Source organism: Lontra canadensis, unplaced genomic scaffold, assembly GCF_010015895.1.
Source record: "Lontra canadensis isolate GAN:19392208 unplaced genomic scaffold, GSC_riverotter_1.0 scaffold3, whole genome shotgun sequence".
In the NCBI taxonomy this organism is placed as follows: domain Eukaryota; kingdom Metazoa; phylum Chordata; class Mammalia; order Carnivora; family Mustelidae; genus Lontra; species Lontra canadensis.
In genome coordinates, this window is record NW_022630997.1 from 16,449,111 (window position 1) to 16,466,531 (window position 17,421).

General features: G+C 39.3%; 1 protein-coding gene across 3 annotated transcripts in view; it reads left to right on the top strand.

The window, feature by feature from the left end:
* Nucleotides 1-17,421, top strand: part of ARMH3 (armadillo like helical domain containing 3) — a 180,598-nt gene that overhangs the window by 89,721 nt on the left and 73,456 nt on the right. For 2 of the 3 annotated variants that reach the window (XM_032881700.1, XM_032881705.1), the window contains exon 23: nucleotides 6,801-6,876. In XM_032881700.1, the coding sequence (XP_032737591.1) occupies nucleotides 6,801-6,876 (76 nt within the window). Of the gene's footprint in view, nucleotides 1-6,800; nucleotides 6,877-7,808; nucleotides 8,651-17,421 lie in introns of those variants that run through there. The other variant, XM_032881708.1, reaches the window with a different exon arrangement.

Here is a 17,421-nt window from a genome sequence, read left to right on the forward strand (position 1 = left end):
AAAATAGCAGAAAAGGCAACTTGAAACTCCTTTTGTGGGTGTTTCTCCAAATTTGACTCCCTTCTATAATATGTCTGCTTATGCTCAATTTTAGAGCCTCCAGGTAGTTACTTTTTATATTTAATATAGGATTTTTGGCTATAATCAGAGAAAGGCCGTAGTGGGTTTTACTCTGCCATGCTGGAAGTGGCACCACACCTTCATCCGCCTCCCCAGTTTTATTGAGAAATAATTGGCTTACGTCACTATGATGTTTAAGGCATACAGAATGATGGTTTAATTTACGTATATAGTGAAGAGGTTCAGCTCACATCCATCTTTTCTAATAGATACAGTAAAAGAAAAAAAGGAAGAAAGGAAAAAATTTTTTCTCCTCATGATGAGAACTCTTAGGATTTTGTTCTCTTTAATAGCTTTCCTGTATATTATACAGTGGTGTTAGCTAAATTCTCCTATTGTACATTGCATCCCTTTTTTTTTTTTAAAGATTTTATTTATTTATTTGTCAGAGAGAGAGAGAGAAAGAGCGCACACAAATAGGCAGAGTGGGAGGCAGAGGCAGAGAGAGAAGCAGGCTACCCGCGGAGCAAGGAGCCTGATGCGGGACACAGTCCCAGGACCCTGGGATCATGACCTGAGCTAAAGGCAGTGGCTTAACCGACTGAGCCACCCAGGCGTCCCTATATCCCTTATTTATCTTCTTTATCCTGTAACTGGAAGTTTGCATCTTTTGACTACCTTCCTCCAGTTCCCCCTCTCCCTACCCTCCGTCTCTGGTAGCCACAAGACTGATCTCTTTTTTTATGGGTTTGGTTTTGTATTGTTTTTAAGATTACACGTATAAGTAAGATCGTACAGTATTTGTCTTTCTCTGTGTCACTTATTTCACTTAGAATAAGTCTTTAGGGTCCATCCATATTGTCACAGATAGTAGGATTTCCTTGTGTTTTATAGCTGAATAATATTCCATTGTGTGTGTGTGTGTGTGTGTATATATATATATATATACCACAACTTCTTTATGCATTCATCCATTGATAGCCACTTAGGTTGTTTTTATGTGTTGGCTATTATGAATGATAGTGCTGTGAACGTGGGGTTGCACATATCTTTTCAAATTAGCATTTTGGTTTTCTTTGGATAAATACCCAGAAGTGGAATTGCTAGATCATATAGTAGTTTTTATTTTTAATTTTTAAAGTATCCCTCATACTGTTCTCCATGGTGTCTGTGTTTACATTCCTACCAACAGTGCATGAGGGTTCCCTTTTCTCCACATGCTGTCCTTGCCAGTGCTTGTTATTTCTTGTCTTTTTGTTGCTAGCCATTCTGACAGGTGAGGTGATAGCTCATTGTGGTTTTGATTTGCTTTTCCCTGATGAGTCATGGTGTTGAGCATCTTTTCACATGTCTATTAGCCATCTATATGTCTTCTTTGAAAAAATGTCTTTTGAAGTCTTCTTCTCGTTATTTAATTAGATTGTTTTTTTGGTGTTACATTGTACGAGTTCTTTATATATTTTGGATATTAACCCCTTAACAGATAAATAATTTGCAAATGTTTTCTCCCATTCAGTAGGTTGTTGATGTTTTCCTTCGTTCTCTATGCAGAAGCTTTTTATTTTGATGTAATCCAAATCCTTTTCCCCTTTGCCTGAGGAGACAGATCCAAAAAAAATATTGCTAAGATTGATGTCCAAGGGTCTACTGCCCGTATTTTCTTTTAGGAGTTTTATGGTTGCAAGTTTTACATTTAGGTCTTCAATCCATTTTAAGTTTATTGTATATGGTGTAAGGAAGTGTTCCAGTTTCTTTTTTTTGCATATAGCTCTCCAGTTTTCCCAACACCATTTATTGAAGAGACTGTCTCTTCTCCATTTTATATTCTTCACTCCTTTGCCATAGATGAATGTATATGAGTTTACTTCTGGATTCTCTACTCTGTTTCATTGATCTATGTATCTGTTTTTGTGCTACTGCCATGCTATTTTGATTATTGAGGCCTTGTAGTATAGTTTGAAATCTGGTGGCATGATAGTTCCAGGTTTGTTCTTCTTTCTCAAGACAGCTTTGGCTATTCAGGGTCTTTTGTGGTTCCATACAAATTTTATGATTATTTGCTCTATTTCTGAAAAATGGTAGTGGTATTTGTATAGGGATTGAACTGAATCTGTAGATTAAGATTATTAATTCTTCCAATCCATGATCATGATATATCTTTGCATCTTTTTTTTTTTAAGATTTTATTTATTTATTTGACAGACAGAGATCACAAGTAGGCAGAGAGGCAGAGAGAGAGGGGGAAGCAGGCTCCCCGCTGAGCAGAGTGCCTGATGCGGGGCTCAATCCCAGGATCCTGAGATCATGACCTGAGTCAAAGGCAGAGGCTTTAACCCACTGAGCCACCCAGGCCCCCCATGTAAATGGGATTGTTTTCTTAATTTCTCTTTCTGATCATTGGTTATTAGTGAATGGAAACACAGTGATTTCTGTGTATTAATTTTGTATCTTGCTACTTCACTGAATTCATTTCTTTTTTAAGATTTTATTTAATAGACAGTGTGCAGGTTGGGGGGAGGGGTAGAGGGAGAAGCAGATTCCCCGCCGAGCGGGAAGCCCAGTGTGGGGCTCCATCCCAGAACCCTGAGATCATGACCAGAGCTGAAGGCCAGCACTTAACTGACTAAGCCACCCAGGCTCCCTGTACTGAATTCATTTATTAGTTCTAATTAGAAGTTTTTTGGTGAAGTCGTTAGTATTTCTCTATATAGTATCATGTCATATGCAAATAGTGACAACTTACTTCTTTCTTCCAAATTTGGATGCCTCTTCTGTATTTTTTAATATGCTTTTAATCTCATTAATCTTAATTCATTTTATCCAATGTAGTGTGCATTTCAGGTTTTTTCTTCCCTAGAAGTTCTGTTTGGACTTCTTTGTAATGTGTCCGTTTCTTTCCTCATTGTATTTGTATTTTCCTCAAATTTCCTGAGAATATGGAGCATATTTACAGTAGTTGTTTGAATGTCCTTTTTTGGTAATTCTGCTAATTTTCCTTCATCTGTTTCTATTGACTGGTTTTTCTCTTGCCTATTTGGTCATATTTTTCTGCTTTGAATGCCTGGTAATTTTTAAAACATTTTATTTATTTGACAGAATACAAGTAGGCAGAGAGGCAGGCAGAGAGAGAGAGGAAGGGAAGCAGGCTCCCTACTGAGCAGAGAGCCCGATGCGGGGCTCGATCCCAGGACCCTGGGATCATGACCTGAGCTGAAGGCAGAGGCTTTAACCCACTGAGCCACCCAGGCGCCCCATGAATGCCTGGTAATTTTTAAATTAGATTTTGGACATTGTGATTTTAATATTGTTAGTGCTCGATTTTGTTATTTTATATAATGTTAAACTTTGTTCTAGAATGTGGTTATGTTATTTGGAAATCAGCTTTATCCTTTCAGGTTTGCATCTTAAGGGTTGTCAGGGGAGGTTGAGAGCAATCTTTAGCATAGGCTAATTTGGCCTGATTGCTAACGTAGTACCCATCTGCAGACTGTCTGACAACCAGTATATGAGTAAGTCTTTCTACACTTGCTGGGGGAAAAACAAATTATTTTATTTGTGGAACCCTCTGTGAGCTTAACAATTTCTTTTCCTTTCTAATAGTTCTTTGTTTCCAGCTCTGAGTATTTTCCTCTTTGATCTATATATGCTGATCAGTATTCAAAAAAAGAAGTAAGATGACCCTTCTGTAGACCTCCAGAGTTCTTTGTCAAACTCCTTCTTCTGCAGTACTCTGCCCCACAAATTCTAGGTACTTTGGCCTCTCCAAGTGTTGATCTCTATGTCTTTGGCTTGGCAAGACTTCTATATTCTGTATAGGTTCCTCCTCCTGCCCCACAGGCTAGAAACTTCTCCATGTAGTAAGCTGGGGTAATCATAGGGCTCACCTTGTTTTTTTTTCTTCAGGGATTACTGTTGAATATGCCTGTAGTCCAATGTCTGGTAGTTGTTGTTTCATCTGTTTTGTCCAGTCACTTAAGGTAGGAGGGTAAATTATGTTTTGTTCTTCTGTCTTGGCTAGAGGAGGAAGGCTCACTGAAACACTTTTGATGAAGGCACACATTTAATATTCTGATGACATTAATTTGGTGCAGTGAAGTCTGCTGAGTAGGAAGACTTCCAAAGGAGCTGCCCTGAACCATAAATGATACCATATTTTGAAGTGGTTTTTTTTGTTGTTGTTGTTATAAAGAAAGATAATTATAAATACTAAAGAAAAAGAAAAATCAAAATGGAAAAGATAAAAAAATTTATAATCTTTCTAGTGCTGTGATTGTTTTCATTGTTGTATATTAGCCTACATGTATGCATAGTTTTACATAGTTGTAATCATGTTATCCTTCTATTTTGTGTTTTTTAAAACATGTGTCATAAAATATTCTTTTTTGGTAATTTTCTTAAATCTTTCTCTGTCTTTTTTTGTACAGTGTGGGCTTAGTGTATTTAACCATTCTTTTCATGGAAATTATGGTTGTTTCCAGTTTTTACTATTACTTACGTCTCTTTTTAAAATGGCTGTGTACTATGTTATTTTTGTGAACCATAATTTACTACATAAAAGATTACCTTAGCTTGAGGCTTTTAGGGCATTTTGAAATAATTTTGTGTTTAAATTTGGTAACAGAAAAGAATGTAAAAGCCTATGGCATTTGCAAAGGAAATGCAGTGATGAGGTCATCTGGTTCTTGTTCACTAAGGAGCAGAGCTGACAGAATGTTACAGAGAAATAATCCATGGACAGAGTTAAATATCTTACTGAGATAAGGAAAGGAAAATTCAACTCAATTCCATAAATGTTTTGGTCCCCACCCTCAGAGAATTTATGATCTTGTGGAGGATCTAATGAAACACATCTAAGGAGTTTCACAGTTGAGTTGGAAAAGATCTGTCTGATCTGCTGAAACAATTGTTTTCATTACATGATTAAACTTGCACATACACTGGGTAAAACCGGATTTCAGACTGAGGAGCTTTAAGTTGGAACTATACCAACTTCCCCTGCACTAAATCTTGTAAATTAGAAAGGCAGTGTCTGATAATATGTTTTATTAAGGCTTCCTTACTCTCTTTCATAAAATTACATGAATTTATAAAAATGAGGTATTGCTAGAAGAGATGCAGAGCAGCCAGATGAGTTTTCTTTCCCTGTTACAGCCATAGGCCTTCCCTCAGATTTAGCTGCTGCTGTTTCTTTCCTGGCTGGAATACTGGTCAGGAGTAGGTAGTGATGGTTCTCAGGTATTAAGTTCCTAAGCAGATTGGTTACGTGTTTCTTAATTTCTTTTTTTTTTTTTAAAGATTTTATTTATTTATTTGACAGATGGAGATCACAGGTAGGCAGAGAGGCAGGCAGAGAATGAGAGAAGAGGAAGCAGGCTCCCTGCTGAGCAGAGAGCCCCATGCAGGGCTCGATCCCAGAACCCTGGGATCATGACCTGAGCCAAAGGCAGAGGCTTTAACCCACTGAGCCACCCAGGCGCCCCCGTTTCTTAATTTCTTAACGTAATGTTGTTAGGCTCTACTTTTCCTTCCTTTGGAAAAGTCTCAGATACATTCATTCATTTGTTTGGGAGGCCATTTATTTAAATACTAATAGCTAATATACGACATTTACTGTGTGCCAGGCACTGATCTAAGGGTTTATATATATTAACTTATTTTATTTTCATAAGAGTCCTTTCATGTAAGTATTGCTGTTACTGTCGTAGTAAATGGCAGGTGCAGGAATTGGACTCTGACAGTTGGCTTCAGGGTTCATACTCATAACCATTTACTCTAAGTACATGCTCTAGAGTCATACCCTCAGGTTCAAATTCTGGCTCAGTTACTTACAACTGTTTGGATGACTTAGATCAATTATTTGTCTCCTTTGAGTCTGTTTCCTCATCTCTCTGCTATCTTTTATATAACCTAACTTTGTTCCCTTCTTGGCACATAGTAAACTAGGCTCTTATTAAGTATTCCTTCATTAAAAACATAAACTTGGAGTGCCTGCCATGTGCTTTCTCTTCCAAGGAGCAGTTGTGCTGGTTTGTCTCTTTTCTGAAATGGTATCAATACTGTAATGTATGGTCCTGAAGCTCTTAGCTGACTGAGGTTCTTCTGTATTTCCATCTTCTTTTCTTTTACTGCTGGGCGTGGAAAAGAGATAGAACTTGGTCAGAAAAGAGAAGGCTATTCCTTTTGATTCATGTTGCAGGTCACACAGCTAAGTTATAGTAGCTAAAGCAGGTTATTCCTTGACTGAAACATGACTGTCCTCTATCTGACAAGATAATTTGCCCTGTTTGACCCAGCTAAAACCTTTAGGAGAAAGATAAGTATGGAGCAGGAGGAGATACTTACTCAACCAGCCACGTCCACTAAATCAGCCATTAGAGCAATGATAAATGTGGCTGGCAGGTGTGGCTGGCAGGTTAATCTTACCTTACCACCTCAATGCAGATTTTAAATGAATGTAAAAACTAAGCATGGAAACCTGTTAGTAGGGAGTAGATGGAGGGGAACCCAAGACAGAGGAGTATTTTGATAGAATGTGAAAAAAAGCTAGAGAAAAAAAAATCCTGGTGAAGGTAGTTGAGAATAAGCCCTTATATTTTTCTCTAAGATGAGGAAGTTTTAAATGGAATGTTGTTGTAGGCTCTGGTTATTCTAATAAAGCTATTCAGAGATGTGTCTTTATTCCTCATTTTTGTGTTTTATACTGGGGTTCTAACAGATCTTTTTTCTTTTCTTCCTTATAGTCCTGAGGCTTTCTACCAATGCAGGCCAGTGGAAAGAAGCAGCTAGCAAGGTGACCCACGCATTGGTTAATATCAGGTAAGGAATACCTCTTTCAGCATTCCTTGGCTCATCCTGAGGCTTATTGTACCTTGCTGAGTGGAGTGTGTTGAACACCACTGCTATTTTAAGCTCTGATGTCTGTAGGAGTGGAAGAAATGTCGTACTTGATCAAGAAAAGCAGGAGTGCATGAGACTTTCATATTGTCATATTGAAATAGCTCACAGTGCTGTTCTGTGAATTTTCGTACCAAGACATGGTTGCAAGCCCTTTTCAGGCATCTTTGTTGCCAAAGTGTTTTCTGTGTATAGGCCATCTGAAAGCTTTTCTCTGAAATATTTTTTCCTGCCATTCTCTGTGAGTTCAGGGAATGATTCATGGGGATCTGGAACTTTGACGTTTTGCTTTACATGGCTCTTTCTATTTGCGGTAAACAGAGGCAAATGGAGCTCATGGGGTTAAGTTATTTTAGGTTCCTTATGAAACAGCAAAGCAATTACGGAGTGCTATATGTATTGGATAAAATTAAGTCAGACATGGAGTTTGGCTTAGGGTCTTGAGGAAATACCACACACCCACAGGAGTGAGCTGTTCGTAAATGGAGAGAATGTGCTTTCAGTATCATGAAATACCAAGCTGACTTTCCTTACGTTCCTTGTTCCCTTTGTGCCTATCATTTCCCATTTTCTCAACACTTATTAAATTGTTCTTGCAAACAATTGAAAAATTAACACTTGAGTTTGTTGAGGCAAACCCAACAGATGGGGAACCTTGATTTAGCTCCAGATATAAGCCTTGCCAGACATTCCCAGCGATGGTAATACACATCTACAACTTGGTATAGATTCTGATGTGTGACAGGTCTGGGATTTAATGTTTATTTACATATCTTTCTTTTCTTTTCCTTTCTTTTTTATTTATTTTTTTCTTTCTTTCTCTCTCTCTCTCTTTTTTTTTTTTTTTTTTGAAGTAAAATGTCCTGTAGTGATTTACAGTGGCATTTGGCATGTCTGGGAACAAAAGAAGTGTGAAATGTGTATGTTGGGAGAGCTGGAATGAGAGGGCCTAGGGGTGAGATGTGCTAACAAGACTGCACTGAAGGTTAATCTGCCTTACCTGACCCCAGAGACATTTTGCTGCAAACATAGCTTTATAAATCTCACAAATGCATATCTGTACCTAGCAAATAAACCAGATACTGTAGTAAGGCCTTATGATAAATGTGATTTTCTATAAAAATCAGGGATTACAAACTGCCTTCTCCCAAATATCCCTTTGTGACCCAAGGGCCGTATGACAAATGTGGGTGTTTGAAAGAAGCTCCAGATTCTGGGCTAGAGTTTGAAGTTCATATGGGTATAATTTATGTTGTGTTTATTTATTCATATATTTACTTAGGCTTTCCAGGAAGCTCCTTTTCATCTGGGACCTGTTTCCGTGATCACATTCCTTTATGCTTGCTTTATCTCCTACTTTGTTGCTTTCCCTTTCGGTGGCTTCTGACTTGGCTGCTGTCCTTATTCTTCCCAAGGGCCATCAAACAGTTGATTTAAGCTTTTGGCCTATGCTTTTTGTGAATAGCCCGGAAAGGACCGGGCTGAACTTTGAGTGGTTGCCTATAACTATGACCTCTTTCTTCTCTTTGCAAGTCTCCATCAGGCCTCTACCTTCATTTTCATTCCTCACATTTCTTTGATGAACTTGCTGCAGAGAATAATTCGCTCATCTTCACTGTCACTAATGAATTAGACTTGGAGTATATGTCAAAAGTATCAAAGGGCGCCTGGGTGGCTCAGTTCGTTAAGTAACTGCCTTCGGCTCAGGTCATGATCCTGGAGTCTCGGGATCGAGTCCCACATCGGGCTCCCAGCTCCACAGGGAGTCTGCTTCTCACTCTGACCTTCTCCCCTCTTATGCTCTCTCTCACTCTCTCTCTCTCAAATAAATAAAATCTTAAAAAAAAAATAGTATCAAAGATCCAGTCAGTTTTCTCAAGAGATTACAGGAAAATGTGTTTGTCACTTACCACACTATGGCCAGATCAGGGCAAAATAGTGGTAATGCTAAGCCAGCCAAAGATTATTTTTCTTTCTTTCTTTCTTTCTTTCTCTTTCTCTCTTTCTTCCTTTCTGCCTTCCTTTCTTCCTTCCTTCTTTCCTTTTTTTTTTTTTTTTTTAAGATTTTTACTATTTATTTGACAGAGACAAAGCGAGAGAGGGAACACAAGTAGGGGGCAGTGGGAGAGGGAGAAGCAGGCTTCCCTCCGAGCAGGGAGCCTGATGCAGGGCTTGATCCCAGGACCCTGGGATCATGACCTGAGCCGAAGGCAGACACTTAATGACTGAGTCACCCAGGTGCCCCCTTTTTTTCCTTTTTGACACTTATTTCCCTTAATGAGTGCTAAGTTTTTTGCTCTTTTATATACTGTCTTCTTCAATATTCAAACTCCATAGAGTGTATCATAAGCTTTTAAAAAAAAATACTTTGTACCAATGAGAAAACAGAGTCTTAAAGATACTGTGAATTGCAGGAATCCCACAGTTGTTGTCTGGCAAACCATAACACATACCCTCCCCAGTGTCTATTTTTAAGTAATCTCTGCACTCAACTTAGGGCTCAAACTCCCAACCCTAAGAACAAGAGACACATGCTCCATTGACTAATCCAGCCAGACACCTGGACTGAGCCAGCCCAGCACCCCAGGGCTCCTCCTTCCACGTCATAATGGCTCCCATTGAGTTGCTACCAACTCATAGCTCCCAAGGCTACCATGGAGGTAAACAGAACACTCAACATGATGTACTGAAAGGAGCATGGAAATTTTAGTTAGAGAAGCTGGATTTAAAATTTTTGTCTCGGGGCGCCTGGGTGGCTCAGTGGGTTAAAGCCTTTGCCTTTGGCTCCGGTCATGATCCCAGGGTCCTGGGATTAAGCCCTGCATCAAGCTCTCTGCTCAGCAGGGAGCCTGCTTCCCCCTCTCTGCCTGCCTCTCTGCCTACTTGTGATCTCTGTCAAATAAATAAATAAAATCTTTAAAAAAAATTTTTTTGTCTCTACCACTCAATGTGTGACCTTGAGCAAGTTATTGAGCTTCTATGGACCTCTTTCCACTATCTATAAAATGAAGATCATGATGATTATCAATTCCTTCATGGGGAAATAGTTGTGAGAATTATATAACATATGTGACAGGACTTAGTGAACTATAAAATACTGGCCTGAAGCATAATGTATTTAAGACTCATCCCTGTTGTAGTATGGGTCAGAATTTCCTTCCTTTTAAAGGCTGATTAATATCCCATTGTATGTATATGCCATGTTTTTTTAAATCCATTCTTCCATTGATGAAATCCCAGGAGGGCTGCTACCACCTTTTGGTCATTGTGTTTTGGTTATTTGTACATGGGTGTACAAATATCTGTCCAGTCTCTGCTTTCACTTCTCTTGGGCATATACCTAGAAGTGGAATTGGTGCATCATATGATAATTCTGTTTAGTTTTTTGACTGATTGCCATACTGTATTTAGGATTAGCATTTTGAGCCTTCCTTAGAATGTTTCCTAAGTATGTCTTCATTTGTCCCTTCTATGAAAGTTAAGATGTTATCCTTAACCTTGAAAGATGTTTTGCTTTAGATAGATTTCGATGCTTTGAATGAGGGTGGTACAGGGAGTTTCTTTTCTCAGAGTTAGTATTCTCTTAGCTGAGGGTGAAAATGTGGTATGCCCAAGTCTGCATTCCACTCCAGCAGTAATGAGTGCTGCCTTACGCTCCTTCGTTTTTTTCTAAGAGCTTGTGTTGTGCATCCATGACACTACTAACTTTGGGTGGTTTAGAAAACAAGAAACTGTCAGAAAATTGGACCCATGGGTCTCCAGGGATACTATGGGATTTTTTTTTTTTTTAAGATTTTTACTTATTTATTTGACAGAGACCACAAGTAGACAGAGAGAGAGGAGGAAGCAGGCTCCCCACTGAGTAGAGAGCCCGATGTGGGGCTCGATCCCAGGACCCTGAGATCATGACCTGAGCCGAAGGCAGAGGCTTTAACCCACTGAGCCACCCAGGCGCCCCTGGGATGTTTAACTATTGGCCACCAAGCTTATTAATAAGGATAAAGTATACAAAGACTTAGAAGTAAAACTGTGATAGTGTGCAACACTTCCATCTGTTGTTATAGAGATTATTGGTGCTGATCTCACAGCTGGAAAAGATTCTAAGGCAGAGTGAATGAACTCTTAGCCACCTCTCCTATAGTATGTTCTTTGATAACCCTGGAAAATGTTTGGGTTGCATGTGAAATTATCAGACATCTAACAGCTTAGAGGACCTCAAGCTGGTTTGGTGGTTGATGACAGGTACAAGTTAAGTCTTTGGGATCTTCTGGGATGCAATATATCTAATGGCAACCCTAACATAGTATCTTACCAGCAGGTGAAAGGCAGCGGAAAGGCTGCAGACTTTAATGTTCTTTGGAGTTTAGATTGTGACAGTGAAAATTCAAAGTGCTTCCACATGCTTGGAGGCCTAAATTTGCTCAAGTGTCAGTCTGTTTGCTTTTCACTTGTCTTTTGTGGCTTAGTCATGCCAGTTCTTTAATTGTCAGAGTTATTTGTGTTTAAACAATTTGTCTCTCTCTTCCTGTTTGATCCTTCAGAGAGATTCTTAAAATGCAGCTGCTTAGAAGCTGCTGTTTTTTAAATTGAAGTATAGTCGACGTACAGTGTTCTGTCAGTTTCAGGTGCACAGCGTAGCAGCTCAACAATTCTATCCATAGTGCAGTGCTCACCATGATAAGTTTAGTTACCATCTCTCACCATACATAGTTATTTCAGTATTATTGATTATATTCCCTATGCTGTACTTTTCATCTTTGCTTTTATTTTGTAAGTGAACATTTGTACCTCTTAATCTGCTTCACCTATAACATCCATCCCCCTACCCACACCCACCTGGCAACCACCAGTTTGTTCTCTGTGTTTGTGAGTCTGTTTTTGTTTGCTTATTTGTTTTGGTTTTTAGATTTCATATGTAAGTGAAATCACACAGTATTTGTCTTTTTCTGACTTATTTCACTTAGCATAATACCCTCTAAGTTCATCTATGTTGTTGTCAGTGGCAAGAGCCCAGTCTTTTTTAATGGCTGAGTAATATTCCATTGTATATGAATATATATGTATACATACCACAAATTTATCCGTTTATCTCTTGATGGATACTTGGGTTGCCTCCATATCTTGGCCAATGTAAATAATACTGCAGTAAACATAGGGGCATGAATGTTTTTCCAAATTAGTGTTTTTTGAGAAACTATTTTTAAGTAGCCTTCATGCCTAACGTGGGGCTTGAATTCACGACCTTGATATGAATGTACTGACTGAGCTAGCCAGGTGCCCCGAAACTGCTATTTTTATTGAAATACCTGATGTCATTAATGTACAGGGCCCTGTGTTTATTCCTTTCCATAGGTGAGTTGTTCCTTTGTTTTGCCACAAGAAAAATAAAATATTACTTTAAAATTCTACTTTGTGTAATTGTTACTTCAGCTGCCTTCAGAGATCAGCTGGTCCTGTAAGGGCCTATTTAGCCAGGGCAGCTCCATCCAGTTAAACAATGATTTTGTTGTTTATGCAGTAAAACTTAAACTGACCCTGCCCCTACCCCCTCAGGGAATTTACTTAAAAGCAAGTCCGGGAGGGGCGCCTGGGTGGCTCAGTGGGTTAAGCCTCTGCCTTCGGCTCAGGTCATGGTCTCAGGGTCCTGGGATCAAGCCCCGCATCGGGCTCTCTATTCAGCAGGGAGCCTGCTTCCCCCTCTCTCTCTGCCTGCCTCGTGATCTCTGTCTGTCAAATAAATAAAATAAAATAAAATAAAGCAAGTCCGGGAAATCAGTCCCAGGTAACAAAGCCCAAATACAAGGGTGGGTCAGGCCAGGTGGAGACATCCAATCAGTGGGGCGGGCATACTGTCTCCCTAGCTACCAAGGAGTGTGGGTCCCGCCTTTTGGGCGCCAATTCTGACCAAGGTGATAGGCTAGTTCAAATATCTACTAGGGTAAATTGTAATTCAATTGGCCACCCATGTGTGACCTAGCATGACTGTGCAGCTTTCTCTGTGTGTTACAATCTCATTGGCCACCTGCATGTGGCCAGGCCCATCCACATGGCCTTTGCTCTATAAAAGTTAGTCTGTAAGGCAGACTTTGTTTGTTTTGTTTTAAGATTTTATTTATCTGTTTGACAGAGATCACAAGTAGGCAGAGAGGCAGGCAGAGAGAGAGAAGGAAGCAGGCTCCCCGCTGAGCAGAGAGCCCAATGCGGGGCTTGATCCCAGGACCCTGAGACCATGACCTGAGCAGAAGGCAGAGGCTTTAACCCACTGAGCCACCCAGGGGGGTCGCCTCTGTGTAAGAGACGGCCCTGACCAGTTGGTTTGACTGTCGGTTTGATTCTCAATGCTTGGCGCAAAATAAAGCTTTGCTTGACCTTCGCTTTCTATCAGTCTCGCTCCTTTGATCACGGACCTATCATTGGGGGACCTTTCAGTCCACAGAGGAAAAATACTCTGAGGGGCCAAATGCAGGACTGGAAGGAAAACATTTGGGAAGTTTTGCTTGGAGACTTCTATGCTAAATATTTCCTGCTACCACTTAGCAGGTTACCCTAGCTAGATCCTGTACTTTAGGAAGATGTCTGCTGACTATTAACCTAATTAGTCAAAAGAGAAAAAGAAAAATGTTAGACTAAAATATGACCTTCTTCTAACCAAACAACTTTCAAGGTAAGTAATTTGAAGCCCTTAATGAATCTACTGAAGTTAACATCTTAATGCTTTTCACTTAATTAGCATTTTATTAGCACCAAGTTCGCAATCCTATTCTCTGGTTGCTCACAGAAATAGTGGCTGAATCACTGCAAATAGGTTTTTTCCTGATCTGTAATTTTCTTAAGGTGGATAAAGTTTTAACTCTGTGATTAATATATTAAATTTTTCCTGTATTAGGAGTGCACTAAAGTTTAGTTTTTCTTTGGCAATGCCTTTTTATCCATTAGGCCTCCAAGGGTTGACAAGGGGGACTTTTTAGATATTGCTGTGGTTAGTGACAAGCTTGGGGTTTGGAATGAGGTTTTAGTGCATTTCTTGCTAAGTGTCTTAATTGTTCACCTTGTAAATTTGCCTCTTGTCCCTCTCTTTCCTCCACGATCTCTTTGTTTCAGTGCTCAAGTAGTCCTCCCCTACTTCCTGCTTATGTGCTTATGTAGCTGTTTTCCTTCATCCTAAAAAATATTCCCTCAAAAAAAAGGAGGGGGAGGAGGAGGAGGAGGAAAGCTTTAAATGTACACTCTGCTAGGGAGGCTGGGGAACAAAAATAGTTCTCAGCAGCCTCTGATAGGGGAGTTCATTGAGCATAGCACCCTTTGGAGCAGGCTGCATATAGAATTCTGAACGTCATGGAGAAAAAGCCCTCAGGCGGTAATCAGGGAGCGCACATTCACTGTTGATGGTTGCAATTAGGTTTGGAAAGGGAATGTGAGGTCTCAGCTAGGCAGAGTCCGTCCAAATCCGCTTGCCCATGAACCTGCTTAGGCTAAAGAATTTGCCTTTGAGTCACAGTTCTTTTAGCAGAAGGATACTGGTGAGTTGAGAGGAGGAACAGTTTGACACCAGGCGCTTTAGCTGAAGGATGCAATGTAGTATAGTGAAAAATGTGAACCAAAGCAGTCAAATGACAGGAGCAGAGGCATTGGGCTGATGACTCTTGAATAGCAAGAAGTACATGAAAATAAGCTTCTAAACCAGTTCTCTGCTCAAAAGTGGCAGACAGGCAGGCTCAGATTATCCCCTTGGTTAGAATTTATCAGTAATGACCTTTCTTCTGTTGAGCAGACCCTGCTGATCTCCCATTACAGAGAATAAAAAGCATTATGCAGATTAAAACAACGCACCAAAATGAGGCTGGTATAATATTGTTTCCCCAGTGACTGGGAGCATTACATATTATTCTAATAGTTGCTATTCTCTGATCTCTTAAGAGGACAGCTAGAAATAAAAAACCAAACACTGAATCCCATGTGGCTAATCGTCTGTTTTCCCCTAACTTGGTTGATGCTGCAGAGTGAGGTTTTGCGTTAGGTCATAGCTAGGTTTGGTGAACTACAGTACAGTAAAGAAGTTTTGGTTGAAGAGATCTAGATCTTTGTAATGGAATATTAAGATTTTTAGTTGGGGCTGCTATGATTTCAGGTGAGTGCGACTTTAGTTTTATATATTTCCCTCAATCTGAAATTCTCTTGGGGTCTTTTTCCGCTTTCCTTTTAAAATTTTTTTGACTTATCATCATCATTATTATTTTAAAGATTTATTTATTGGAGGGGCGCCTGGGTGGCTCAGTGGGTTAAGGCCTCTGCCTTCGGCTCAGGTCATGATCCCGGGGTCCTGGGATCCAGCCCTGCATTGGGCTCTCTGCTCAGCGGGGAGCCTGCTTCCCTTCCTCTCTCTCTGCCTGCCTCTCTGCCTACCTGTGATCTCTGTCAAATAAATAAATAAAATCTTAAAAAAAAAAAGATTTATTTATTGGAGAGAGAGAGCACAAGAGAGTGTGGGAGGGGAAGGGACAGGAGAGGGAGAGAGAATCTAGAGGAGACTCGGTGCTGAGCACAGAGCCCAGTGCAGCGGCTGATCTCACAACCCTGGCACCCCCTCACTTTGCTTTTTTTTTTTTTTAAAGAAAATTGCAAGAAAATTTGCATAATATAAAATTTACTGATCTCACAACCCTGGCACCCCCTCACTTTGCTTTTTTAAAAGAAAATTGCAAGAAAATTTGCATAATATAAAATTTACTATTTTAACCATTTTTAAATCTACAGTTCTGTGACATTAAGTGCATCCATAGTGTTGTGCAGCCATCACCATGAGGCATCTTTTTCATATTCTTCAACTGAAATGAAACAGTAACTCCTCATTCTCTCCTCTTCTAGTCCCTGGCAGTTGCCATTCCACTTTCTGTGTTTGTGAGTTTGACTACTCTAGGAACATATTTATAAGAGGAATTAAACAATATTTCTCGTTCTGTGCCTGGCATATTTTACTTAGCATAATATCCTCAAGGTCCTTCCATGTTTTGTCATATATCATAATTTCCTTCTTTTTTTTTTTTTTTTTTAAGTGATCTCTACAAGCAGCATGGGACTTGAACTCACAGTCCCAAGATCAAGAGTCCCATGCTCCACTGACTGAGCCAGCCAGGCACCTCTTCTTCCCCCACTTTTTTAAAAAAGACTGAATAATATTCCATTGTATGTATACCACATTTATCATTTATCCAGTGATGGACCCTTGCATTGCTTCCACTTTTTGGCTATTATAAATAATGCTTCTATGAACATGGGTGTACAAATCTTTGAGAACCTGCTTTTTCTTTTTTTGGGTATATACCCAGAAGTGGAATTGCTGAATCATATGGTCATTTTATTTTTAATTTTGGGGGGAAATCACCATACCCTTTTCCATATCAGCTGCACCATTTTGCATTCCCACCAGTGTTGTGCAAGGATTCCAGTTTCTCATACCCTGGCTGATACTCGTTATTTTCTATTTTTTGGTAATAGCTATCCTAATGGGTATGAAGTGGTATTGAATTGCAGTTTTGACTTGCATTTCCATAATGACTAGTGGTATTGGTTCTCTTTTTCATGTGTTTATTGGTTTTTTGTCTATCTTCCTTCCTTGGAAAAATGTCTATTCCTATCCTTTGCCAGTTCTTAGATTGGGTTGTTTGGCTGTTTTGTTGTTGAGTTCTAAGAATTTTTTATATATTCTGGATTCCAATCTCTTATGAAATACATGGTTTGCAGATTTTTTTTTTCTGTAGATTCCCTTTCATTCTGTTGATTGTGTCCTTTGATTCATAAAAGTTTTTAATTTTGATGAAGTCCAGCTTATCTGTTTTTTTCTTTTGTTGACCATGCTTTTGGTGTCATATCCAAGCAATCATTGCCAGTTCAAGTCCTGCAGCTTTCTCATGTTTCCTTTGAAGAGTTTTATAGTTTTAGCTCTTACATTTAGGTCTTTGATACATTTTAAGGAAAGTTTTATATATGGTATAAGGTAAAGCTCCAAATTCACTTTTTTGCATGTGTCTATCCCAGCACCCACTCTGCTTTTTTTGAGTTAACCACAGTTCTGATTTGTTAATTGAAATCAGGCTGAATTAACTGTTGAGTATAGAATTTGAGCCTCCACATTTTTTCTGTATGTCCCTGTTCAGTTTTGTTTTTCAGGTTTGTTCATTGCTCTGTTTATTTAAGATATGGTGCAACGTAGTGGTTAAGAGCAGGGACTCTATATAGAGTTCGGTTCTCTGAGTTTGAGTTAAGCTCTACCACTTACTTTGGATACATTTTTAAACCACTCTTTGCTTTGAGTTTCCTCATGGAACATGGGTCATTGCTGAGATGATTAAATGACAATATATGTAAAGCACTTGGAATAGTACCTGGCACACAGTCAATATCTAGCACAGTCAGTGCTATGTAAGTGTTCATTATTATCATCTTTTTTTAAAAAAAATTATTACTTTG